The sequence below is a fragment of the Anas platyrhynchos genome, chromosome 4 (genome assembly GCF_047663525.1).
Source record: "Anas platyrhynchos isolate ZD024472 breed Pekin duck chromosome 4, IASCAAS_PekinDuck_T2T, whole genome shotgun sequence".
In the NCBI taxonomy this organism is placed as follows: Eukaryota; Metazoa; Chordata; class Aves; order Anseriformes; family Anatidae; genus Anas; species Anas platyrhynchos.
This window is the reverse complement of record NC_092590.1, coordinates 46,389,396-46,417,062: the sequence shown is the minus strand read 5'-3', so window position 1 is coordinate 46,417,062 and position 27,667 is coordinate 46,389,396. Positions and strand designations below refer to the sequence as shown.

The window sequence follows — 27,667 nt, the reverse complement described above, 5'->3', positions numbered from 1 at the left end:
CTCATACGGAAACTTTCATGGAGAAGTTTTAAATTAGATTATTATCCATTTTGGTTCTCCCATTGACTTTTCAACCTCCAGCTTGTTTTATTCCATAAAGGGATTTGCTGCTGGTGCTGTTATACCTCAGCTGTTCTTCATCTGACATTCATCACTGTGCCGCCCACTGCATTTTACTTAAAGGGTAAACAAGGTACATGCATCAGACTGGGAAATTTGCCAGAGCGTTGTGTCAGCCCTGAGATAAAGCTTATGAGAACCAGATAGAACTAGCTGGAAAATATCTTCCCGTCTCACAGAAATGTCATTTTCTCAATTTTAACATTCTTTTTTCCCTATGTCACACTGAAATGAAGTTGGATGCTTTCAACTATTTTAATTTAAAAAAATGCTGATCCATGGCATTCATTAGCCTGTTAAGTAGGCACCTCCTCAGGGATGTTGGTGGAGAGTGTCCAAACACAAAAGCCAAATCAAGCAGAAGAGGGACTGGACCCCAACTCCAGCAGTCACTTCCCTGTTGAATGCCCCACAGCAGAAAGCTGCTGTCTGCTCTGGTGCACTGGCTCTTGTTTTTAACAGAAATTCCACTCTGGACCTGAGAAATGGTTATTGTTGAAAGATTTGTCAAACTGTTTCAATGAAAGTTGCAAAGAAAAGTTTCAGTTTCAACAAATTTGTTATTCTCCAGTGGAAAAACTTTTCACTAAAAAATTCCCAGCCTGTTCTGCTTCTGAGTTTGCCTTGTAAAATGTCTTTTTAAGGAAAGTCTTACTGTGATGCAGAACGTTTGTGCTTAAGGGGACAAGTGAGCACTCCTTGAGCTGACTGGGCTCATCTTCTGGATGCTTGACTCTTGATCCCATCCTTTGGCTGCTTGTGCCATTGTCCTGCTTCACGTGGTTGTGCAGTGCATCTGTCTGGGCCAGGGAAATTAGATGCAAATTAAATGTAACTTACCGCCTCACACTCCTCCAAGCCTTCCATCCAAAAAATGCAACCGTAGTGGGGTTCCTGGGAGGGTAGAACTGGGAACAGATTAAAACCAGCCCTGCTCTGGTGTAACAGGGGCTTGATGCAGTAAGTAGTTGGCTCTTCAGCACCAGTACTGCCAGACCACGTTGTTACTTGGTACTTATGCAGATGTTTGCAGGGCCATGGTGGAAAGGATCAGTAAAAAAAAAAAAACACCCAACTAATCCCCCACAAATACTTTTTTTTTCCAAAGGGACCAAGGCTGTTTTTAACTTGACCCATTTCAGGTTTGAAGAGCAGTGGCACAGATACATTTGCCTGGCTAAGACAATGGTGAAGGGTTGGGACTGAGTGAGCTGAAAGAGGTTAGGGAACAAACAAGAATTTCTGATGCTCGTGTCTCCAAACAAAACTTGATGATGTATGTTTGTCTAAAAACATTGCTGTAGACGTAGGAACTGAAAAACCATGGTGGGTAGAGTGTAGCAGCTCTCTGCCAGAGCGTGGGACCCCGGAAGAGATGGAGCATGCGAGCAGCAACGCTGCGTCCATCAAGAAGGCAGGCAGCAGGTCGATGAGAAATGATCACAGGTACTGTTGGGCTGCAGGCACTCGGTGGGTGTTTCAGCAGTGGGCTGCCAGGTCCCCAGCTGGAGAGCAGCCGTGCTGTGCCGTGCCAAGGGTGGCCACTGCTGCACTGAGCACCTTGGAGGCCAGGTTTAGCACTGCCTTGGAGGTGTGCTAACCACTGAGCCCTCCCACACTTCCTGCCCCGGCACACTGCGTGCCGACTGTGGGCCAGCTGTGTTTCCTTGCAAAAATTAACGCTTGGTTTGGGCAGGCTCTCATGGTTGCTGTCAGAGAGAAATTGTATTAGAAGCTGTTAGAAGGAGAGTGCAGTGCTTCCAAGGACAGCAAAGAGCTCTTTTCGGCTTGTTATTCTATGATTTATATGCGTATTTGGTTTTAAGTGCTCTTTCTCCTAATCATCCAGTGTGTCATTGATGTTTCAGAGCTTTCATGAGCATATTCCAAACACAGATGGCTTCTGCCATTTTATGATTGATTAATAGGCTGTATTGAGCTGAGAAGCTAGCGATGACAACAGATTCCTTCTAGCTGATCAGTATCCCAACAGCAAAGGTTTTAGGTATGGCTAATTTGCCATTTTCACTTTCTTATAAAAGCAGAGTGCGGCGGTGACTGAGAATAATTTCAGTGCTTTTCTGAACGCTGAAGGACCTGTGAGTCGGTTGGGCAAGATGTGCTAATGCTATCTCCTATCAGGTGTTAACACAGAATGGTTGTAGATGTCATGCACCATTAGTTAAACTGATTTTATCTAAGGAGAGAAGGAGGGCAGAGGAAAGAGTGAAAACGAACGAAGTAAATTAGGGCTGGGAAAGAGGTTGATGTGGGAAGAGGAAATAGAAATTACGAAGTAGATAACATTTGAACTGGAGAACTGTCTCTATGAAAGAGAACACAACAGGGAACCGACACAGACTGTCTTAAAACTTCGTAGTGGTATTTCCGTGTAGGTTCATGTCTGTTTTCAGTTAAAGTAAACTTGATATTAAGGTATTTTCCACAAAATGAACTTAAAAAAAAAATCAATTTGCAAAAATGAAAAATGTTTGTTCTCATCACAGAATGTGTTTAAGTGGCAGAGTAAATTGTGATGGGCCTTCTGGGTCTCCCGTGTGTTCTTTGCTCACAGAATCCAGGCAGATTGCCTTTAGTTTTCTTGATGTTACTTTTAATATAGCAGCAGTTAAGCCAGATGTTTTTTCCTTTGTTGACAGGTTTACTGGTGTCTTTATATGCTGCACTTATTAAGCAGTCTTGAAAAGAGAGATAATAGGTGTCAGAGGGAGCAAAGCTGTAGAAAATTCCAGCTTATTTCCGTACAGATACAACGTATTCCACCTGAATTTAAAATTGGCTTTGCCTTTACCAAGTGCAGGTTGTCTGAACACAGCATCTCATCCCCGTGTGAAAAGTATTCATGGGATACTACGTGAGTCTTTAGGAGGGATGTGGATACTCAGTGTCATACTTATGTGTCTTCTTACCTACCTGGCAAAGGCTCAGTGCTGGATTCATTAGCTTCAGCTGGCTTTACTGTATATGTCTGATACAGAGTGCATACAAGGCTTTGGGAAGGCCATCTAATGGCTTTGTGCCTGCATTATTTCCCTGTTTGTAAAATAGGGAACAACAATAATACCGATCAGATTCATTATTTATGAGGTCCTCAAACACAATGACAATGTGCTTTATAAATACCTAATGCAAAAAATAATGTTTTCTGTTGTTTTACTCATATTCTTCCTTGTTTTTAGCCTATTGCAGTTAATATTTTCTGTGTAGACATTATCCTCTTAACCCAAGAAAGTTATCTTCGGGGCTGATCAGATCTGTTTCACTGAGTTCAGGCCGTTGCAGGTAAATGTTAGATTTTCCTCATAAGAAGGAGGTACCTGTATCCTAAAGTATCTTCGTTTGTATTGAAAAAAACAACTTTGTAACTTTCAGTCATTAATTATTTCTCAGAAATGGGAGCATTGTTGCTCTTCCCAGTAAAATTGTCTTTCTGAATATTATTTCCCTACATTTGGGAAGCTAGAGAGATTAAATTAAAAATAAAATTTGGAAGGCAGGGAGGGCTGTTTCCCGTTTTCAGTTGCCTGCTGCCCTCTTGTGCCATGATTTGGTCTTTGCATTCGTGTTTACTTAGCACACATCCAGGCAGTCATGAACTTGGAGTTGCTTCGTGATCTGATGAAATGCTAGTTTTGATGTACTAACTTCATATGTTTTTCTGTGTTCTGCTCCTTATAGATACTGTCCTCCATTCAGCCCCTGTCTTACTGTAAACCAGCTCCATCCTTGTCTGCTTTTTCATTAATTCTATCTATATTTGGTTTAAGGTTTTAAGGATGGATGGAGAAGGCTGCGTCCTCATAGCGTTAATGCATTTGCGTGTTCTATTGTGATAAGCTTGATATGAAACACCCGAACTCTTCTGTTACATCTGTTTTGTAAGTGGTCTCCTTCCTTCTGTGGCTTAAAAACTAAAATGCTTCTAATGTCCTTGTAGAGGGGTTCTCCTGTGTATGATCCAGTGCTGCTCAGTTTAGAGTCTGCTGTGAATTCATGGCCAAGCTTATGTTTTTTTCTATGAATTTTCAGTGGTTGCTAAACATCCGTTGAAATAAATAAGGAGTTTAACACTAACGTCTACCGACCCTTTTAAAGTTACGTTCAACTGTTTCTCCATTTTAATAAAATTGTACAGCCTATTATGTTTTGCACTACATGTGGTGTAAATGTCTGAAAATTCTTGAAAACAAAAAGGAAAGTGGAGGAATCATAACAGAAGGAAGAAAGAGGAGAAAGTGTAACCCAAGGAGTAAACTGGAGAAAGTATAACAGAAGGAACAAAGTGAGTTGGAGGTGGAGAACAAATGTGGGAAACAAGAAGAATGAAATGAGATGGAGAATCAATGATTGGCATGGAGAAGGGATGTGAAACAGTGTAGAGAGAGATTTAAGAATTAAGCTCATCTTCAAAAGGTAGAGTGACATAGAAATGAGAAAGCTCTTTGCAAAGAAGCTAAAAGGGCAGGGGAAATCCTGATATGGTGTTCCCCTTCACTAACTGTAGAACAACCTACTGTGAACACAGCACCGATGTGTTCTGTGTCTTAAAAAGGGAAAAGAGAAGGAGAAGCTAATGAGGCTAACTGGCATGGCAAGGAAGGCTGTTGACATCCTTCAATGAAGAAAAAAATAAAAGATGATAAAATGGAAGAAGTAATGTGAAAAAAAATAAATAAACAACAGGTACCCCGCCCCCAGGAAAAAAAAAAAAAAAAAGAGAAAACACCTAGCAAAAACTAATACTGAATCTTTTTTTACATATATCAGGAGAAAGAAATGTTCCAAGACTTTGTAAGATAATGATCAAATACAAAAAGACTAATAAAAGAAGAAGAGGCCTATCAAAGGCAAGCTAGTTCATTACTTGTGTAGAAGAAGCCAAAAGGTTCACTTCGGAATAAAGCGAGAACGTTGGCAATTTTCTTCATGAGGTAATCATCAAAAGATCTCTTTGAAACCAAAGTGGCTAAAAAGTGTGTACAGGACAGAGTTATAAAAGAAACAATAGCCGGCCACAGACAGTATTCACCCAGGAGTTCCAAAATAGCTGAATTGCTAAGCAGGGTATATAACCTCACACTTCAAGCTGCCACGATCTGTGAGAATTGGATGGTGACAAATGGGAAGCCAGTGTTTAAAAGAGCTTCCACAGGGAATCTAGGAAACTGGGAAAACTAGCAGATGTTACGAGAAAAAAAATGAATTAGTGAGTACCTGAGTAAATGTAATCTGCTTCAGAAGAGTAACTGTGGCTTTTGGAAAGGAAAATCCTGCCTTAAAAATCCATTGGAAATCTTTGATGGAATTAAGTCATATGGATAAAGGTGTTTTGGCTGCCCTAGTCACTTGGATTGCCAAAACTGACAAAAGTATCTCCTGAAAGGTAATAATTCTAGGGCTTGAAAGGAAGATCATTACAGGGCAAGGTGGTTAAAAGATAGCAAACAGAAAATGAAACTAAATGTAAGGCAATTCTCGTAACAGAGATAACCTTGGGAAAGTTCACTTGTCATAGGATACTGAGGACAAAGGCAGATCAGAAGAAATTCTGGAAAGACCTTGCAAAATTTACTGGACAAAGAAATGATGAAATTCAGTGTTGAATGACATAAAGTCATGTGAATGTATCTGTGCAGGAGAGATCCCTGCTTCCCATGTAAAACAGCAGGCTCTGAGCTGCACATAACCACACATGAATGAAACGTGCAGGTAACTGGATACTTGTACAAAACATTCAGCCCATGGCTCAGGAGCAGCTGGAAAAGCAAGTTTAAATATTAGAAATTGAGAAAATAATAAAGAACAGGACAGAAAACATGACCGTGCTTACTGCATTTGAGCAAGCAATGCATCCTCTTGACAAAGAAGGCACACGGTGTCCCGGGCTGCATTACAAAGAGAGTTGCCAGCAGGTCAAGGGGGGCGGTTGTTCCTGTCTGCCTAGCGCTGGAGAGGCCACAGCTGCGGTGAGAGTCCAGTGAAGGACCACAAAGATAAGTAATGGACTGGAGCATCTTCTGTACAGATGAGATCCTGGACTGTTGTCCTTGAAAAGAGAAAGCTCAGGTGAACCTTACATACACCTGACAGAAGGGAATGAAGAAGATGGATCCAGAATCTTCTCAGTAGTGCCTGGTGACAGGCCAGGAAGCAATGGGCACTTAATGAAACTATCTGAAGACAAGGAAAACCTCCCTTACTCTGAAGGTGGTCAAATACTGCCTCAGGTTGTCTGAGGTACTCAGAGCATGGCTGGACATCATCCTAGGCAGCCTGCGCTACCTGACCCTGCTTCTGGAGGGTTGGATTACATGATCTTAAGAGGTTCCTTCTAACCAGAAATGATTCAGTTATTTATTTTTTTAATTTATCTGTGTGTTTTGTCCAGATTGTAATACAAAAACGTGTATACCAGACCTGGAAAATGGTGGGAGATCAACAACTATGATCAAAACTGAGGAAAAGCTTCCATAAACAGAGCAGTCAAATAGGCTGGGACTTGTCACAGGGAACAGACACCTGAAAGGGGAGTATCCTAAAGGTCTGGTCTGTGTGTGTCAGAGCATGAGTAGATAACAAGCCTTTATACATTATCTTTACCAGTAAATGGGAGAGTCTAAAATAAAGCTAGTAGCAGCCAAGATGAAATCAAAGGCTCATGTGCAGTGACTTAAGCATTGCATGGAACTTACGCCACTCTGTGCTGTAAATTCAGAGAGGTTCCTATATTCAAAAGGAAGCCTGGCAATGCATTAGAAGTCTATTGAAGATTACTAAGTAGAAAGAAAGCATATCTGGATCAAAAAGTCTGAGCAGAAAATTAACTCTGGGGAAACATTATGGGACATCCTATGTATTAGTTATGTTTTTGCCTTTCCTTAGTTTTGGCTCATGGTTTCTGTTGTGTTTAAAGAAACAAAGAGAATGTCCCATGCCAAAGTGGGGAGGAAGCGTAGAGAAGCAGACTTATGGAAAACCAAGTGCTCACAGGACCAAAAACTGGAAGAAGTGAAAGGGGATGGGTATACTAGTGAAAAGTACGTAAATGTGAAATATAATAAGAATTGTAAAAATAAGGAGGGTGATGTTGGGCATTGAGTAGAACACTCAGATAATACTGACCACTCATAGATGTGAGACATCTTAAATTTATTCATGTATAGACTGCTTGGGATATGGCTGGTGAGGAACAAAAATATTTTTTACAGTAATCAGGATCTTTGTGGTGCTGCGTGTGACGGACTGCTTGGCTGAGGCCAGGAGGGAGGCCCTGCAACATGCCTGGACCCCGGCTGAGGTCCCTAACTTCACCTGTCTGTAAATAGAAAGGTGAGGGAGAAGTGCATTCAGTACTCTGCATCTGGAGGTGTGTGAAGGGGGACTGCAGCCAGGGGTGCTGAGTGTACACGTGTGCAAGGACTGCCTCTCATCCTGTGGAAAATCAAGTTGGTCTCAGCTGCCGGTGTATGGAAGTGAGGTTGGCACAGCAGAAGCTCAGCTAGGAAAGCTACCTCCATGGCCCCAAAGGATGTGCTTGCTCTATCAGACAATGCTTTTGCATGTGAAAGGCTTCTACAAAAAAAAAGTAAATCAGGTTTTAAGTACTATCTTGTGGGTCAGTGGTAAAGAAGTGCTAGTCAGAGAGGACTCCTCCAAGACAATAATGGGTCAGCATCAGTGCACTCTTTGCAGGATGGCACATTGTGTGTGGGAGAATCTGCAGGGCTTGGAAATGGAAGAGGGAGACCTGGCTTTCATGCAAATTGTGCCCTGCACATCCTTTCTCCAGAAGGAAGTTTGAGTCCTGGTCAAAAGAAGTCCAAAACCTGTCTTCTGGGAGCTGACCAGGGTCACATGTTGTGGTCACGAGCAGTGCTAGAGTGTGGATCAAACTATCTGATTAATGACCCACATTCTCTCTCCTAAGGTAGTGCTGAAGTCTGGTCCTCCTCCACAACTACTCAGAAGTCCTGGCCCCAGTTCATCTGACTTAGTGGCTGGTGAGAGGTCAGTGGAACTGTGGCAGGGCCGTCTCTGGCTGGGTGGTGGTGATCTCTGCGGAGGACCGATGCCCTGCCTGCCATCTCCAGCTGCCACACCACACCTCTTGTTGGTATGAATGGAGTTAGTGCTGTAAAGGTGACCTGAGAGACCACCATGTGCAGTGGGTGCCTTGGGACCTGTGTCACAACAAACACGTGGTCAGCATGTCAACAGGATTGCTCACAGGTCATGCACTTAGTGCCAGCTCCTTCACCTCTCCTCAGAGGAAGGACTTGATAGCGATTGAGGAAGGGTAGCTATACAAAGAAAACTGTTAGGCCTTTCTGTGCCAGTGTTTGTGTGCTAAACTGAGTGGAGAGAGTGCCTCATGAGATGGCTGGAAGCTGTCGAAGATGCTTCAGCTCAGCAGGACCATGCAAGTCTGGACTGAACAGATCATAGCACAGGCCAAGCCTCAGCAAGGTGAGTTTTTCTACTATCTTGTAACTTAGCACTGATAAATTTTGCACATGATAAATATTCAGAGAAAAATTGAAACTTCTCTGTATTCCTTGTAAGAACATTTAAGATGTCCATGTAATTTCTCTTGTGATTTGAAACCAGTGCTTGCTTTTGATCTCTTCAAGTCTCTTGTCAATCTGTCAGTCTGCATGTCATGTGATCAGAATACAGCTTTTGGCATCTAGGAGTAATGTGATGTGACTCAAGATACCTTGAGTAGTGCTTTATCACGTTTCCTATTGTTTGCTATGTGGTTAACCAGTTTGCTGCTGACGGTTACAAACTGCAGTGGAAATAGTGGAAATTTACAGTGAGGTACCAAAGTTGCTTACGGTGAGCACAAAGGATTGACTGAAGAGATGACTGTCGTGGAGTCAAGACAATTCATTGTCTGAAAGACAGTTCATTGTCTGAAATGGTATTCCCAAATCCCCAAACTGGTTGTTGATGTAACAAGCATTCAGGGGTTGTGCCAACAACATCTCCCTTACACTGCTGTGATCGAAGAATCACAGAGGAGGCTGCTGGACATAAGGATGGCAAATTGCATAAAGGCAGGATATGATGAATATTTGGCATTTATGTCTATTCAAAAGTAGGAATCTTACTCCCTTCCAATGACAGTGATAAGAACAGTGAGAATATTCCCCGCTAACCTTCTTAAGTTCCTAATTTAGGAGAATAGTCTTAAACTCAATGTACAGAAAATACAGAGATACGGATGTTCTAGATGATCTCAGTTAATTATGAATGTACGTGTAAACTGTTATCTGCTGGTAAGTTGGTATCAGCAATGAGTTTTGAGGACTTGGTGTTCTGTTGCCATAGCGTACAAATCTTTATTGTGATCAGTGCTGCTCCAGAAAAAAAAAAAGTTTTGGAGATATTCATTCATTTGGACGGATTATTGTCTCTGATGTTTCCTTTTATGTGGGAATGCTACTGCCCACAGACCACCCTGCAAGTAGCTGCTGAGAAAGAAAGCTTTCATCATAAACAAACAAATCATCCAGCGTGAGTGGAGTAATGCCTGATCTTTGGTGTTTTTAACATCTCTGAAGCCTAGAAAATAGAAACTTGTTTAGAGTAATTGTTTGGTTGCGTTCACTCTGGTATTTTTAAACGTGTACTTCATGGTCTTACAACAGTAATGTAATTGGACAAGAAAAGGATATTGGGAAGTCTTCAGCTGTGTAAGCAGAAATGGGGTAAATAAAATGGGAAGTGAAGAAAATAATTTTCTCTGTAGTGCACATCAAAGCATACTGCCAGGAGAATGAGTCTTTCAGCTCATCTACATGTATTTGTTATGTAGAACTGTTCTGAATTTCCATAAAATTATCAACAGGTGGCAGTACAGCAATTCAGATTATTAGTTGGGAGAAAAAAGAAAAAAAAAAAAAAAAAGATGTTTGAGTAGATGTTCTCTTTAAACTTTGTTCCGTTTACAATATGTATCATCAGCACAAGTGAAAAGCAAGACCATTATAGGACAGTCTTGCTTTGTTGCTCCTACCCGACAGCCATTGGGACAATATGCCTATGGGGATGTTTGAAACAAACAAAACCTGCTGAGAGAAAGAGTATAGCATGTCTGTGCAGTACGAACTGCCATATTTGAGATGTTCTTAATCTGAAAGAAGGTTCTGACAGCAGTGCCAATGCACAGATATCTGGGTCAATATGGGCAAAATTGTGCCTAGACTTCTCAGCAGGATTAAATAGTTGAGTTATTCTAGTGTTAGTATGATTGTCTTTGATTTTGGAGGCTCTTTTGTGTTCTGTTGCAGAGCAGATGCCCGTACAGTGCATAATGTAAATGTGTTCTCTGCTTGAGCAAATAGTTCTGAATGTACTGGAAGCCTCAAGTATTGTTTTAAAGCTGTGAGATCTCTTTCAGATTCTGTGGTGCCTATGTCATTATAATTGGAGTTAAGAGACCATGAAGGAAATATGTTCTTAGGGAGATAAGGTAGCCTTGCCACAGGACTTCAGGCTATTTGCTTTACACAATGCAGTGCCAAGGTGCTTATTCACACACTGTTGGCTGCACGCAGCAGAGACACTTAGTACATTGGCTACTAATAATATTTCTGAAAAGATAAACTTACATATTTAATTTATATTTATTTTTCAGTTTCCTTAGACTTTAAAAGCAAATATATATATATATATATATATATATATATATATACGTATGTATATATGTATTTAAAATATGGTAACAGCAAAAGGAGGACCAGAGATAACATTGGTCCATTATTTGATGAGGTTGGTCACCTCACAAATAGGGACATAGGCAAAGCAGAGAAATTTAAAGCCTTCTGTGCCTGTCTTCAACACTGATGATGGGCTCTGGGACCTTGGGTGCCCTGAGTTAGAAAACTGTGACTGTGGGAACAATAAATTCCCAGCCAACTCTGAACATGTGCAGGATTTGCTGCTCTGGCTGAATGCACATAAGTCTGTGGGGCATGATGGGATTCATCCCAGACTACTGAAGAAACTGGCTGATGTTATCACAAGACCTCTCTCAGTTATTTTTCCATTGTTTTGGGAATCTGGAGAGGTCCCGTTTGACTGGGACACATCTTGTCCCAGTTTTCAAGAAGGGTATGAAAGAAGGCCTTGGTAATTCTAGGCTTGTCAGTCTCACTTCAGTGTCTGGTAAAATTATGGAGAAGGTTATTCTGGAAGTTAATGAGAAACATTTGAAAGATGATGCAGTCATTGGTCATAGCTAACATAGGTTCACAAGGCGACAGTCCTGTTTAATAAAGTTAATTTCCTTTTATGATAAGGTCACCCATCTTGTTGACCAAGAGAAACCGGTAGATGTGATCTTTCTGGATTTCAGCAAAGCTTTCAAAACTGTTTCCTACAGTTTCCTTCTGGACAACATGTCTGACATATAGCTAGATAAAATCATAATATGCTGTGTGAACATTTGGCTGACAAATCAGGCTCAAAGGGTTATAGTAAATGGGGTTACATCAGGCTGGCAACCAGTCACTACTGGGGTTCCCCAGGGCTCCACTTTGTGGCCAGTTCTCTTCAGTGTTTTTATAAATGATCTGAACACAGGACTTGAACGCATGCTAACAAAGTTTGCAGATGATGCTGCATTAGGAGGAGCTGTTGGCTTCCTTATGATTAGGGAGGCCTTGAAGACTAGCTGTATGGTGAGCTGAGCAAGTGCCGGATTCTGCACCTGGGACAGGACAATTCTAGATACACGTTTAGGCTGGGGGATGAGAGGCTGGAGAGTGGCCCTGTGGAAAGGGTTCTGTGGGTCCTGCTGGACAGCAAGTTGAATATGGGACAGCAGCTGGGACAGGGGAGGGTCAGGCTGGGGGTTAGGGAAAGGGTCTGCACCCGGAGGGTGGTCGGGCACTGGGACAGGCTCCCCAGGGATGTGGTCATGGCACTGAGCCTGCCAGAGTTCAAGAAGCATTTGGGTAAGGCTCTCCAAAACATGGTTTGATTTTTAGGTAGTCTTCTGTAGAGCCAGGAATTGGACTTGGATGATAATTGTGGGTCCCTTCTGACTTGGGTTATTCTATGATTCTATGAAATGTCTACTCCAAATGTTTTCTTTACTATATTTTTTAATGTTATTATGGCTGTAGAGGAAAATACTGAGACATGCAAGTAAGAAATAAAAGAATTCTATATTTTCAAAATGTCATATCTGGAAATAAGAGGATATATGCATATTTGACTCAGATGATTCAGATTTGACTTGCACCTGACTTGGGGTGAATACCAGGATATCTGACTGCCACTGTTTTTTTGTGTGGAAAGATAGGAGCAATTTCTTGGATTAGACCCAATCCTTTTGCTTTTTCCCTTCAAAGACTTCTACAGGGTGATTTGGGCTTCAAATTCAGGTACCTGCCACCACCGAGTAGTTTAGGAGCCAGCAGGACCCAACTAGCTAATGCAGCACCTTGGGAGTCAGTCTGATGGCTCTTTTGTGAGAGGAAAACATCTTCTGGGAGGAGCAGAACTGCCTGCCTTCAGGAGACGCATTGTAGCAGCATTGTCCTGAATATCTACTTCTATCCTGGATCAGTTCAAATGTGAAGTTTTATGATGCTTTCTTTTCTTGTTTGTTTTTGAACATTTTTTTTCCATGAAGAAAAGAAGATTGTTTGACTTAGTCTTTGTTTTTGTTAGAGTTTTCTGCTTTATTGTTGGACCAAAATGCATTTCTGTTACATTTTATAGGGAAAAGCCTTTTTATAAAAGATGAACTATAGCTATCCTTAAAAAGTATAATAGCAGAAAATGCTAATTTCTTGGGGAACTTCAACATATCAAATTGGAATGGGAAAGGAAGAGTGTACATTTCAAAGCAAGACAAAAGTTAGGGAGAGGAGAGAAAACAGTGCAAAACAGACTGGGTTTCTTCTGGCATTGTGTTTTGAGATGTTTCTCTTTTTAATCAGGCAAATGAGGTATTTGAATTGTGTAGACTCAAAACATGAAGTTACTGGGTTTTTGTTCATGTCAGTCTAAGGAAATAGTGAAGTGATTGAACGTGCTGTGAATTTGCCTGAAGGACTTTATTAAGTCTGAAAAGGCAATGTTTAAAAAATTAGAGATGGGCACAATAAAAAAAAAAAAAATAGCATCCTCTTCTTCACCATTGTATAGAACAGTTTCTCGTTAATTTTAAATCAGTAAATTAAGGTAACATTTACTTGGTGTATTGAAAGCTTGGCTGTTCTGACAGTACTAAGTGTGCAATCAGAACTTGATGTAGTCAACAAAATTTAAGCTATACAGGCATATGCAGGGTTGTGGGTTGACCACCACTCTCCCCTGGAAGGTACCCTGTAGTGGAGGAGACTTCACTCCGCATGTAATGGGTAGTAAAAATGCCTTGTCTTGTGGACTGTCACATACTCATTACTTTCAAGGGAAGAAAAGCTTTGTATATCGTGTCCTTGATCTGAGCTGGCAACATATATGACAGAGTAGGCTAAAAAAGTTCACTGAGGGGTTTTATGAGTCATTGTGAGGGTAGGAATGGCTAGAAGCTTTTTTTTCTTAAAAAAAAAAAAAAAAAGAACAAGAGAAAATCTTATTAGCTAAAATTATTTAATATCACAGGCATATAAATAAATCAGACCACATAGTCTTTAGTATGAAAATTCCATTCACAAAATGCAATAAATAATTAAATTAAATGAGACAATTAGTATAAAAATAAAAAATCTTCTCAGGAAAAGTAAATATTACACAGAATTGTATATACCATGCTAAAACACATATTGAAGTGCCTGCAAAGGACACTTATGACCAAAATCATAAATACATTATTAAACCTCCCTGGGAGGTAATGAGCTTTTAGGACTTACTCTATGTACTCAGCTAAAGAAACATACACCGTTTCTGCAAAGAGTGCAGTTAGTACAAAGAGAGTTCATCTGACAAGTAAAAATACATCAAGATTGTTACAGGTCTGAAACTGTGATAACCAGTCCTTCCGACATCGTGGGTTCCTCCTGGGGCATCTTCAGTTCCGCCAGAGACCAGTGTTGAACAAGATAACGTGGTATTGAAGACTGATCCGTCCTTCACTGATTTCACGTTCCTCATTTGGGATTCTAATAGCACACCCCTGAATAATACGCTCAATCTTTCATAGCTTTGACAAATCAAAGAATTAATAGAAGGCCTCAACATCATGCAAATCTAAGGGTATTCTAAGTGTACAGAGATTTCCAGAGCGATTGTGCTAATGCTTGGCAGAAGTGGCGTTAACTAAGATCAACAATGATACTGTTGTGATTAATTTTTCCCAATACGTATGTGGACTGAATTATCCAGTAAATATGGTTCCCTCCAACATCCTGGGACAGTCAACTCTAAGTTACATTCGTTACAGCTCCTCCCTATTTTTTTTTCAGTCATATGAATAGCATTGTGATTAAGTTGTTCTACAGGTATAGGAAATGGTCTTAATTTACAAATTAGTTTAATAATTAAAAAAAAAACAACACCAAGCAACCTTTAACCACTTGGTGTGATAAGTTCCAAGATTAAAAACAGTGGAGCAAGTCACTAAACAGAAGTAGCTACATTACTTACATCATTGCGTGCTGCCTTGTATACAAAAACCCAACAATTGTTTCAGTGTAGGCAGGAGTAACTAATTAGCTTATGATATTCTGGTAAGGCAATTTTAAAGGCTTTTCTCTAATAAGTTGTCTGTCCTGGGTACAAATGCTGCTTCTCAATGCTTTGTAATGATTACTTAGAAATATGTCATGTACAATTTGTGACAGGGCATGCTAATTCCACTTGCATGACAAGAATTCTCACAGGCTTTTTTAGAATATTGGTTTGAATGCACGTTGCGAATTACTGGGAAAAACATTTACAAATAAAAATACATGCCTTATACGTGGTACTAAAATAAAGGTCCTTCCATAAATACCTCCCATGAAGTGAATGAGAAGTGCTATTTTATTTGTTGGCTTTCTAGCCAACAACAACAAAACACATTCAACTCCTCTCTCCAATATTTTCCTCAGTTTCTGATCCAAATCAGAAATTAATTTTTTTTTCCTAACTTCTCTAAATGCCATTGCAGTAACAGCAGCAGCTTTGCATATTGCTTACCAGTTGGTCATTAAGGGATGTTATGCATAATAAGGTCAGAGAAACAGAGATAAAAGGGTACAGGACACCATTTAAACTGAGTAGCTTAATTCCAAGTGGCAGTTCAGTTTTAGAATATTAATTTTCATGCCGTAATGTGGAAATATGAGATATGATAGAACATTACTCAGAAGAAAAACATTTTTTGGTTTTTGAAACAAAAATATAACAGACAAGCTGGATCAGAATTGTCATCAACCAGAAACAAGGAGATGCAAGGCAAAAAAAGAATTCACTGTGGAAACTTTGTTCACTCTTGCCCTGAGATCCTCCTCCTTCCTCTCGACATATGTTTTTGAAGAGATGCACGTTTCAGGACAGTGAAAATGTGGAGGCAAAAAAAAGCTTTTTGTATTAGTTTTCCTTTAGGCTAACGTTTGTAGGAATGGAAATGTTTTTATTAGTACCTCATTATTTTTGGAGGTAACTAAGCTTGCAATTTTCCATCATAACACTTAATGTAGTTTTCCAGTTTCCTCTCTATACCACATTTCTACTAAGTAATGAGAAAGTTTGATGAAAGGTTAATTTTAACTGGAAGGCTTTACACTCCCTTCCAAGAGCAGTTTCTTGTGGGGCTAATACCTCTTTGGGGGGTAACTTAACAGCTACTTCTCAGCTGGAAGAATCTTGAGGTACAGAGTCATTGCAAGCAGAATATTGTCGTTTATAATTAATGTACTAAGAAATAGTTTTAAGGGCTGTGATACTTGCTTTTATTTAAAAATAGTAATAATTCAGTGCTAGCTCTGGCTAAACTTCCACAGAAATGTTCAAAAAGCATGAAGTGCAAACTGAACTTTCCACATAACAAAAACTTGACAGTTTAAAAAAAAAGAAAAAGGCAATTTAAAACCACTAAAAAGAATCAAGAGTAAACAGAAGGAATAGTGTTCTGGTGCATGAATGTAAGTGTAAAATATTCTGAGAAAGAGCAATATGCGTTTGGGCTGCTTTGTTCTGAATAATCATCAGTTACTGTGTTTGTTGGTTCTCTTGCAGTGGCCAGGCATCCAGCCAGTCATGCCCCTGCTGCATTTAGCCTGTTAAATTGAAGGAGCCTAGGTGGAATTCCATCTCCAGAGATGTATTTTTCCACCCAAAATTCTGCATCCCTGCTTGGAGATTCTGGGTTAACAAGTTGAAACCCATGGCAAATGTGCCATTAACTTCAACGTGGAAACAGGTCAGACCCAGACCATACTGTATTATCTGTAAATGTTTTTCCAGTAGTTCTGTGAGAGTTAAATTCAGGGTATTTTTCTCTAGTTAGCTAAGATACAATCTATGAACTTACAAATAAGTTGTGTGTGTGGTATTGTTTTAAATACGGAAATCAATCAAAGTACTTCTTGAGGCTTCAAAGCCTCTGATCATTTTTTGTTTTGTTTTGTTTTCTTTAAAAAGTTTCAGACACTTCTGTATGATGTTCATTTGAGATGAATGCAAAACTAGAATAGCAGCCATCTCGTGTATATCTAGTTCAGCATAAGGTTATGGTTAAGTCCCTTACGTGAACCTATTTTTGTGAAATTACAATATAATTTTCACCGTAAGGTGAGGCTCTGATCACTTTTAAAATAGCATCTGTCTTATGAATAGCCATCCAAATAAGCCTCCTTAATATTGGGGAGAAGCTCTCACTTACCACACACACACAGCACAGCACAGTAGAAATAGAAAATATTTACATTTTTCACGTTGTCTTAAATAGTATAGTGTCTGCCTTAAATAGTAGATTTTCTGTAGCCTTCAGGTCTCATGTGTCCTGTATTACTCCTTGAAAAGCTGTGAAAACAACACAATGTTAGGAATAATGGAAAATACAGACATCGGTTCTTGTTTACAAAACATCAAAAAACAGACAGAAGGAGTCAACTCTGATTGTTACCTTTTTCATCAACTTTGAGAAGCTCTGCAAAAACTCTTTGGGGTTTTTTTTCTCATAAGATTCACATGTAGACTCACACTGCTGAAATATAAAAAAAAATCATTCCACTTCTAAAGAGCTCATCATAGTCATAAATAATATTTAAAGATTTCCTACTGATCAAGCAGTAATCTTTGTAATCAAAGCCTTTTACAAATGGAAGAGCTGAGAGACAGGCTATTTCATAAAGGAAAAGAAAATAATAACTACATCTTTAATTCACATTTTTTGCAGTAATCCCAATCCTTTTGTTGTGCACATCACATGGTTGCCATTATTAAAGTGCATAGACATCACTGACTGATAGGAACAGAGTGAGTGTCTCTCTTGGAAGTGCAGAAAAATGGATATTTCTAATTTCCAAAGTAATAAAAGACTGATCTGTTTTTCTAACAAGCTTGGCTTTTACAGTTTCACTGCTGTAGGTAGTATTTGTTACAGAAAGTAAGGAGCAATGGTCATGATTATGGGCATTGCCAGGAAATCCTACCTTTCCAGAGTCTTTGAGAATGGGTCTTTTCAAGATGTTAACTGTTTTGATGAACGTAGAATTTACTTGGCTGTTCTTGGGCTGCAATTTCAGTGTGCCCTTCTGGAAGCAGGTCACAGCTGTGAACAGGCACTCGTCCTATGGGCAAGAACACAAGGAATAATTTTAAAATGAATGTTGCAGCATTTTTTCCACATGTGTTACATTGTGATTTATGCTCAAATTTAATTATGCAAGGTATTAATTGAGAAGATTCAACAGTCCTTTAATTGTTTTAAGTTATTTTTAGAAATACAAGAGATCACTGACCTTTGATCTACCTGTTCTTTGGTAATTGCTCAAGTATTTCCTCATCATATAAATTCCTAAAATCGCCCTTTGAATTTTGATCATTACAATAATTAAAAGAAAGTGCTACTGAAGAGTAGATCCCATTATATGCAGCAGATTTTCACAAGCATAGGCATGAATATTTTCTTTTAAAAATATTCCTAATCTCTCTCAGGGTTGTTCCTCAATAGTACACCTGAGAATATATTTCTTTTTCCTATTTTTGTGCCATTTCTCGTATTATCTACTTACTAATTAGAACTGACATAGAACTGCATGATTTAAAATGCTACTCAAATATTCTCCCTTGATAGCATGGGACATGGAAGCACTGAAATTAGTGAGTAAATTGGACTGAAGAGAAAAGTGAGAGTGAGGATGAGAGAGAAGACAAGGAGCCAGGCTCCTAGCTCAAATTGTCTTGCCAAATTGCAGGGAATTCAGAGCCATGTTAAACCTGAGTCAAGGCCAGGAAGCATCATCTGTGTCTAACTTGAAAAGAAGCCCTCACTTGGTGTGCTGTATGACGGTGGTGTAATTCTTTTGTTGCTGCTAGTTATCTGGAATTAGAGCAACTGCCTTTTTCCTTTCATGGTGCAGTTGCATATTAATTTGTATTGTGCTAACAGACTACAAGCTTTCCAGAACTTCCTTTCCTGTGCAGTGGCTGTTTTCCTCTCTGGGCACACAACTGTGGAAAATACCACCAAAACCAACCTATTGTCAATAGAGAAAGAAAAGCAGTGTTTACTGAAGCCAATTTCTAACATGTTTTCCATTTTCTAAAGAAAGAAACTTTTAGAAATGCTGATTGTGTATGTTAGAAAGGCTCCAAAGACATCATCTTTGTTTTGCATACCAACTGTTACCAAAGCTGGGTCTCATCTGGTTTGCTGATGCCACAGCAGTTCACTTGCAAGGACAAGGCAACCTCCATTTATGTTGCCTATAGCAAATGTTAATAGCAACGTCTTATACTGGTTATATATATATATATTACATATATTTATATATTTTATTTTTATTAAAAACCAGACATTTATGTTTGTTTCAGGTTTTTTACCGTAACCAGACTTGCTTACTGGAAAAAAACCAACACTCTTTTTAAAAGAGATCGATTTTCCAGCTGAAACTGAAAACATTTTGTGCCTCATCCGTGATGAGCTGAGAAACCAGCATTTCTCATATATGCTGCTTTTTTTTTCTCTTTTGCTGAGTTAACAGTTAACTGTAAGCAGGCCGACAGTCAGAGGGCCACAAGGATTGCATTTTGTTTGCCTTGCAATGGATTAAGCACTTTGATGAAGAGGCATTCAAAACACGGGCTGCTGGTGATGTCTGAGGGGCGCTAGGTAAACATGCAAAACAGCTGTCAGGGAGGATTTGCAGAAATGCTCTGCGCGAGACTCTGAACTGTACAGCATACCCTGAAGAGCCTGCACTTCCTGAACCAGCAACCAGCGGGGTTAGAGCCAGAGCTGTCACCAGCAGCAGATCGTATTCTCCCTCCTGTCTTGAACCAGTTCAGTCTCAAGACTAATTTCTCGACCTCAGCATGTTTTCTCCTGACTTGATGTCCCCTATGGTTTTATTCTCACCTCCTAATGTATTTTCTGATAATTTCACACTTGAGTGTACAGGGAAGTGCTGTGGGTTTGAAGTGAGGCTATCAGTCCACACACAGAAAGATCAAGGAAGTCAAAAAAAATAGTGATAAACCACTAAATGTTCGATGTTATAAAAGGTAGCCGTCTTCCTGCATATTCAAGGCTACATTCAAAACTGGCATAAGCAGCTTGCCATATAAACAATATTTTGAGATTTGAAATACAGTTACACGAAAGACTTTTTGTTAAATACAGTTTTGTATGTTCAGGTGTAATTGTACCCAGTTACCTAGTTATGAGTACAACTTTGGCACACCACAACTCATAGATAAGCATTTGGACAACTCAGCAAATGCAAATTTCGCCCCGCAGAATTAAAACTTTATTAATACGATTGCTGGTAATTCCTACTGTTAGCTTTTCATCAGAGATCAAACCTCTGTTGCACTGAGTACCTTCCAAATACCTGAATTTGTTATCTCCTATATTTTATGATGAAGGTACTCAGGACCTCCCAGAGGCAGCCTGTAAAGCCCTAAGCTGCAAATGAATTGTTGTCTTCCTTCCTGAGGTGACCATGTTTTTGAGAGAGAGAAAAAAAAAAACACTGATGAAGCGATTAGTCACTGGCTCTATTTGCTTGTGTCGGAGGTAGCAGCAAACTCTGCAGTGAAATGACAGCTAATTATCTGTTTCTTTTCACTTTGACACTACAAGTTAGAAAGAGTGTTAATGAAAAAAAATAGCAATTAGCTAGGGTGCATTACATTTTTGCATTGCAGTTGTTTCTAGCAATGAGTTGTTTCTAGCAATCTTTTTGGTCATACTTCTCTGTGCTTTTGGCAAGTAAAAAACGTGCCCAACTGTAAACCCTTGGAGGAGGCTAATGAAACCCGTGTGAAATGAGGTGAGTTTTTTTCCTTTCTTCTTGTTACTATTTTACACGAAAGTGTAAAGCCCTGCATAAATAGCTTTATACTCTGCGAGTTGTTTTTTTTAATGACTACACGTACTGAATACTTTTATATGTCCATCAAAATTGCTTGCTTGCTGAAGTAGTTGTCAGTGCCCTAAGACAGCAGATAACAGGAGAAGTATTAAACTATATCAGCTGTGGCTAGTGTTGGACCTTCGTTGCATGTTTGGGATTACCGAAAGATGGCAGAATGCATTTAGTTTCTAATTGGTTTTAGTATTAAAATATAAACTGTTAGACATAAACACACTTTCTATTACTCTAATGTAACTTACCAAGAAGTTCCTAGCTTTGGGTTACACCAAATATCACCATTAAAAAGTGTCTAAGTAAATAATGTGTACAAAAAGGGGTCTATGAAGACCTGTTGTTGTTCTTTTAACTAGTCATAATGTAAAGAGAATACTTGCAGAATGCACTTTTTCTCCTGTTCTACATGATAGCACAACCCTTGCCCACAAGCGGTCTCACAGCAGCCGCTGGGACTGCATGCAAGGAAGCACTATGCAATACGGTTTTATGGTGGGAAGGAAAGGGGGCTCCCTTTAGGCTCCATGCAGCGATAATACCAATGTGGTTGGAGCTCATGGTAGCTGGAGGCACCTCCTCTCCCCAAAACTGCGTCCCCAAGAGCATTGCAAGTCATATAGGTCTTGTTTGAATCTCCTGCTCTTAGCAGTGAATAAAAGGAATATGCACAAATTGGAATCTGTGGGTGTTCTAGAATACACAGAGTGTAGTAACCTACTAATAAAGATTGCATAATATAAACGCTTCTGACATTAAAAACCCAGGAATAAGAAACTTTTATCAAAGTGTTTTCAAACTAACTTGCATTAAGAGTTCTAGGTCAGAGATACTTAAAAGAAGACATCTGCCATTTGTCAGTGGAATTAACCAATACAAATAAATTTGATATAATTAAAAGGAAATGTTAAAGCAGGCTCACCACAGGGTTTTCTGGTGTATGCAGCAATTCAGCATCCTACAATGAAAAACAAATCTAAGTTAGAAAAGTTTAACATTGCAGTAGTATCCCTCAAAAGTTACATTCTAAGCAGTATCTAATGCTTGAAAATAATTTCAGTATTAGGACTAATAGTTTGCTTACCTTATCTTTCACTACATCTTTTAACTGATCAATTGTCTTTAGAAGCTGTTTGTATTTCATTGCTTTATGTGGAGTTGCAGTCAGAACCATACTGGAACAGAAGAAGAGCATACAGAAAATAATCATCCTCTCCATAGTGCTGAGTTCTGTTTTAAAATGTGTTAGAAGCAAAGTTGTGCTATCCAAGATGAATGCTTGAGCTTCAGCTATGTTCAGGTATGCTGCATGTCTACCTATATATTGCTCCTTGCTGGAGATGTAAAACCCACCCATTTCAGTTTGGAAAGCTTTGTAGAATGGATTAATGAGTAACCTTTTTTTCTTTTCCATTGGCTAGGTGTATGTATGCGAGCTCGTGCGTAGGGGGCAGGGATTGATGGAGTGAATGAAAATGTGCCCCATCTGCACATTGGACAGGAAAAAAAGAGAAAAGGGTGAATTCCCATTTTCGCTTTGAGTCAAGAAATGAACGTAGTAAAAAGTAGGTACTTAGAAACCACAGACCCAGGTAAACAAAGATTCTGCATTTTTTTCCTGCTTCTTGCAGCAATGAACCTCTCCAATCCAACTGAATCTCCATTTCATGCTGATGAAATATGGCAGGACTTCTTTTAGCAATTTTAATGTAATTTTTCCTACTTTATAGCTTCAAAGGATGTGTAGCTTGTTCCCCTGTCTGTGAACTGCCACTTTTACATTTGTGCTTGGTTTCTGCGACAACTGTGAGGAAAAGCTCATTTTAGCATTTAAGGGAGCTGAAGTGTGCTTTATACATGTATTTACTTCAAACTAATTCCAGATATTTTAATAGCATTTTAGAAAGTGTGTCCATTGGGGTGTGAAAAGCATTTGCAGGAGTCTGAGCTCAAGGAGATGCATTGGCATGGGGGAGGTCAATCCCCATACCATGCCCATTCCTCAGATGGAAATGCTGCTGGAGGAATAGGGGCTAAATCCCAGTGAGTCCCTCAGGACGTTATCATTTTGTGGCTGTCAGTAGACCAGTGGTTATGGCAGCTAGATGCTCAGTTAGGTTTGCCACAGTTAGGCTTGAGGTTAGTTTTGCAACTTTATGCCACCCTTTCAATGGAGATGTGATAGTGAGACCAGAGAACTCTCTTGAGAATGTAGAAGTGCTTTTGTTTGGTGTGAAATCCATTAAAAATACATACTGCACAAAATTTAAAGCCAGAATAAAACCATCAGAATGATCTAAGAAATAAAGCATACTCCTGTGATTTTCTTCAAAATTAATTCCTATTGTAATTAAGTACACAGGCTGCTTTTGAGGAAGTAGTTTTGAGATTATTACTTGAAAAATGATGCATTAATGACAGGATTTTTTTTCCAACAAATGCTGGTAAGGAATGCTCTCTTATGGGGACTTCCACAGATGTCTCCTTTCTCAATGAGTTCCGTGGAAGTTAAAGGTATTTGAGGGTATTCTTCTCAAATGCTTTTTTTTTTTTTAAATTTTATTTTTTCATTTTATTTTATTTTTTTAGATCAGTTTCCTCCAGCCCAAGCCCAATTTTTGTCACTCTCACTGAGCTGCCCTGTTCTCAGAAGGGCTCTGAGTGGGCACTAGGGACTTAGTGTTCTGCAACCTCTAGGAATCAGATGGTTTCAAAATCACTGTTCCTAATATTTCATCAGAAGAAGGAAAAATGACTTTAAATGACTATTATGTATTATCACTAATAAATGGTTGTAAACACTGTGGTATGACCATTGAAAGGTTTGTATATAGAACTAGTAGAAGGCAGATAGAGTCACCTGGCATCTTCACGAAAGTGAATAAAAAAGTGCTTAAGTGTCCTAAATCTTGAGCTCTGGAAGTCCAGAGATTCCTTGTGGCTGTGGAGATGCCTTACAAAGGCATCAGTGTACGGACTTCAATTTAATGTTGTCTTTACCTAGAATGCTAGTCCGTGTAATAAACTAGCATTGTGTAAAATGCTTCTGTGTTCACCTGTCCGGTGAATCTGGGCAGTCAAGTGAGATGACTTATTTCTGTCTGTCCATGTCAAAATGATCATTTCACCTGGTGAGAGACTAATCTGGCATGCTTAGGTGAGTTTGTCTTCTGTATATGTATGATTATTCACTGCACACTCTTTCTGTGCTTAAGTTATTTATGATCTTTAAGAAACTGGATAGCTTAAAGGAATAGATTTTATAGGTGTATATGTGTCTACACAAATGCACTCACGCTCTCCAGTATGCATGTACAAAATCTCTCCTGGTGAAAGGGGTAGCTAATCACACCTGACAGAACAGAAATCCTGAAGAATGAGAACAGAAACAAGAAAGGAGAAAAATTTTCTTCTGTCACATAGTCTAAAATTTAATTTCTTGAAGAAAAAGTAGTGCAATTATTTTTCTCATGTATCTTTTGAGGGATGTACTTTGAAATCATTTTAGATAAGCAGCCCAGCTGGACTGTGAAGTGGAGGGTGTGTCTCAGGTTTTATTCCAAAGTTATATTAATTTGTAGATAAGGTTCAGTAATGGAAGTCAGCAGCAATAAAGAGATTTTGTTTGATAAACCATGAATGTATTTCCCTTTTCCCCATTTTATTCATGTGAAGCATTGTAGGGTAAGTTTTTTTTGTTTTGTTTTGTGTTTTTTTTTTTTTTAATCTGTCGTTCAACATCTCTGTAAAGCTGCTGAGGGGATGGAGAGATGACTTCTGATAGCGTTTGTATATGAAGGTGGTACTTAAGGCTCCTCCTCTTTACCATAACTGAACTTTCATCTTCATTTGTAGGTTATCAACATGCATTGTATTCTCAGTCCAGTTTTTGACTTTGCCATTAGGAGTGTTAATAGTAAAGGAGCAGGCTGGTGGAAATGCCTGCTGCTGCTTTTTGTTGTCAGGCATTCAGCTTTGAATTCTTTTGAGGAGTTCCTTTGAACCCAGCTACTGTAGGTGATAGTGTTAGCCCTGGCTACTCTGGTTTTATGCAGCTGTATGTGACTGACAGGTTGGAAGCTTTCCATTTGGATGTAGGATCGCCTCTGTTAGCCATATCCTCGTTAGATGGTTGGCAATTACCCATGCAGAGATGCTCCTGCAGAGTCTGCATTAACCAGGCAACTTCAGGGCTACTCACAAACTTTGGTTAGTGCTCTCCTTATATTTTCAGAAACGCAGAGCTTAAAGGGACAACATTGAGGGCATCAGCTCCTGTCCCCTGCCATGACAATACATCATAACTATTTAACAGTTGTGTTTACCTCTGTGGCTGGTGTGTAATTTCTCTGTATTTAGCTCAGGAGCTTTCACGTTTCCAGCCTAAATGCACTGACTGTTAGTTTGGCCTCTTCGTTTTTTACACTGATGCTGTCCTTCAGCGTAAGTCATTTTCTCCCCTGCCCGATGCTTCCTCATTTGCTCAGCTTAGAGAGAACAGTCATACTCTGACTCCGAGCTAGACAAAACAAGGTTGGTTAGTGTACCTTTCCCCAGTCATCTCATCAGTTCTGCTCTGCACACCTCCACTTCATCTTTCTTCACTGGACTGGCAGATGTTATTCTGGATGAGATCCCAACATCTCATTGTGCAGTAGCTATAATATTTTATCATACCAGCTAGAAATGTTTCACCTGTTATGGACTAATGTTGCATTTTTGTTGGTCCTTGGTGGTTCGCTGGACAAGAGTAATGCACAGCTGCATTCTGGATATTGCTGTGTCTCAGGGAGTCATTTCCAGATGCTGGTCCTGACCTTTACAGTCGCATTTAACAAGATCCTACAGCTCTATAGTAGAATCGTACCTGTGTAGCTAACAGCCATTTTAATCTTCATCTTTTGCGTTTTCCCAAAATTGTAATAATTAGGGATCTAATGCACTGATCAGGTCTTAAAATACTGCTGTTTCTGGAGATAAAATATGAATAACAAAAACAATGAGATAATTGTGAGGCTCAGCATTTTTCTAGCCTGGATGGTCCTGAGATGCTGTTGCTTTAGGAAAGACAGAAGTTTTAAAGGTAGGCAAAATCAGATTTAAATTCGCTGAACCAAGCTCAGGTGTGATGAGAACTGTTATAAAATTCACTCTTTGTTTTGAGGAGATTGTGTCATTGCAAGGTTCTTCTTTTAGCAAAGCTGTGTTGTTGGGCAGTGGCTATCCCCTGATGTTTAGGTTTACTTAATGGTTTGCAAACTAAGGGAGAACCCTGCTGATGGCTGGCAGGTTGTTCATACTGTTTTTGTATGGCACTGCACTGTAAAAGGCACTTTATGGTATTAGAGATGACATTTTTTAATGTGAAAGGTAGGTGGTGGTGAAGATGAGTGCATATTTTACCATGAAACCTTCTGTGTGAAGGGATGTCTGTACCACAAGAGCAGCGGCTGTTTGTGCAGCAGGTAGGAAGTGAAGCATTCTCTCTTTCTACCCAGAAGCATCACAGAAATACGTCATTCATTTGCTGGTCCAGCAGGATAATCTGTGGGTTTGTTGGAGGCATACTGGTGAGATGACTCTATGTGAAATAACACTCAATTAAATCCATTATGTAGTAAATCAGTTCTAAAGCTGGCGGAGCCATTAGAGTGGGAAGCTAACCAACAGGTATTTGGTAACATGGTAGCAGGTGCTGGCATATCATTTCCCTAAAACCCTATAGGCTTCTGTCTTGAGTTAGAGGCTGTGAGAGCACAGTAATTGCTTGAAGAAAGGCACCTGACAGAGAAAGTGAAATACAAGGACAAAGAACTTCCTTTCTGTCTAGGCAGTGGAGAAAACTCCTTGATATCCCTCTTATCAGATAAGAGCAAGCAACCTGCTTTTTGCATACGTCACTTCTCTTTTGTGGCTTAGGAACATGCTGAGTCAAACAACGACACTCTCGCTCACACCATCGCTTGCCTGGCCCTGGAGGGCTGGCTGCAGAGTGGAAATCTCCCATCCCTGGCCCACGAGGCTGTCTTCCTCTTTCCTCTTTGCGACATAGCCACTCCACACCCAAGTGCTGAATGAAAGCCCAGTTCCCCCACCCACATTTTCCTTTACAGTGTAGCTGAATGGAGGCTTTTCCCATAGCTTAGTCATTGCTATGGCTCAGCCAAAAAAGAAGCCTGTAACTCACAGGGCTGCTTTCAAAGAATTTTTGTAACCCGTGTATGTGCCATTTCATGTAGGTGCTGTCTGCGACATGGGAGGAATGTAGGAAAGCAAGGGGAGAGAGTTATGCTGGAAAATGAGTGTCTTGGAAGAGGACCTCTGTATATAAGATCAAGGAAAACTATTTTTCAAAGTATTTCTGACAGCTCTGCAAGTCCATTCTGCCATCTCTAAATCTTATTTTCTTATTTGTAGCTTTTGTATAATTCTTCTGTCTTAGCCTTGCTTAGAAAAGAGGAAAGCAAACCACCAAAAGCAGGGAAAAAATATTACTAACTCCAATTTTTATTTACTATATAAATCAGAATAATTACAACTCTGAGTGTGGTGCATAGACACAGCAAAATTAACAGACTACATATAGCACTATAAAACCACCAAGATTCTCCATAATGCTTCTCCACAGTTACGTTATAAGCAATTTCTAATCCATGTTGAGGTGGGCTTAACGCTGGCTAATAAAAGGTCCCATGCAGCAGATGAAGGAATTAGAGGAATAAACAGAACAGCTCTTACAGGAGATTGTGAATTTCTGTCCTGAAAGAACGTGTCAGACGTGGAAGGAATGCCAAGCAAGAACTTTTATTATGGAATATCCTTCTTATATCATGGAAGGGAGATTACATTGAGCTGAGTGTTCAAGACAATTTCTGGTTGCTGGAAAGTAAGGAAAGGAGTACAACAAGCACCCACCTGGCTGGGTTATAAAATAAAATCATAGAATTCATCACTGACAAGTCAAATTAAAGTATCTGTATTGTATTCCA

The 27,667-nt window shown here is 39.6% G+C and overlaps 2 protein-coding genes across 5 annotated transcripts in view; one reads left to right on the top strand and one right to left on the bottom strand.

Annotated features, from left to right (window-relative positions):
- Positions 1–27,667, top strand: part of BBS12 (Bardet-Biedl syndrome 12) — a 143,215-nt gene that overhangs the window by 37,480 nt on the left and 78,068 nt on the right. For 3 of the 4 annotated variants that reach the window (XM_072037466.1, XM_072037467.1, XM_072037468.1), the window contains exons 1-2: positions 21,844–21,978; positions 22,100–22,243. The exons of the other annotated variant lie outside the window; for it this stretch is intronic. The gene's annotated coding sequence lies outside the window, so the exon portion shown is untranslated. Of the gene's footprint in view, positions 1–21,843; positions 21,979–22,099; positions 22,244–27,667 lie in introns of those variants that run through there. 4 annotated transcript variants of the gene reach the window in all.
- IL21 (interleukin 21) lies at positions 16,500–21,897 on the bottom strand. The gene is made up of 4 exons (XM_005015554.6): positions 21,763–21,897; positions 21,601–21,636; positions 17,739–17,876; positions 16,500–17,290 (listed from the first exon to the last, which is right to left on the bottom strand). The coding sequence occupies exons 1-4, from the start codon at positions 21,895–21,897 to the stop codon at positions 17,162–17,164; spliced, it is 438 nt and encodes a 145-aa protein (XP_005015611.1). The 3' UTR covers positions 16,500–17,161.

What these genes read in the sequence shown, in the direction of transcription:
- IL21 (XM_005015554.6), bottom strand. Translation starts at nt 21,897, where the DNA reads ATGGAGAGGATGATTATTTTCTGTATGCTCTTCTTCTGTTCCAGTATG. An exon ending in AAGATGTAGTGAAAGATAAG is followed by an intron (nt 21,637 to 21,762) that starts GTAAGCAAACTA and finishes TTTTCATTGTAG; the next exon opens with GATGCTGAATTGCTGCATAC. An exon ending in TTCTCAAAGACTCTGGAAAG is followed by an intron (nt 17,291 to 17,738) that starts GTAGGATTTCCT and finishes TTTATATTTCAG; the next exon opens with CAGTGTGAGTCTACATGTGA.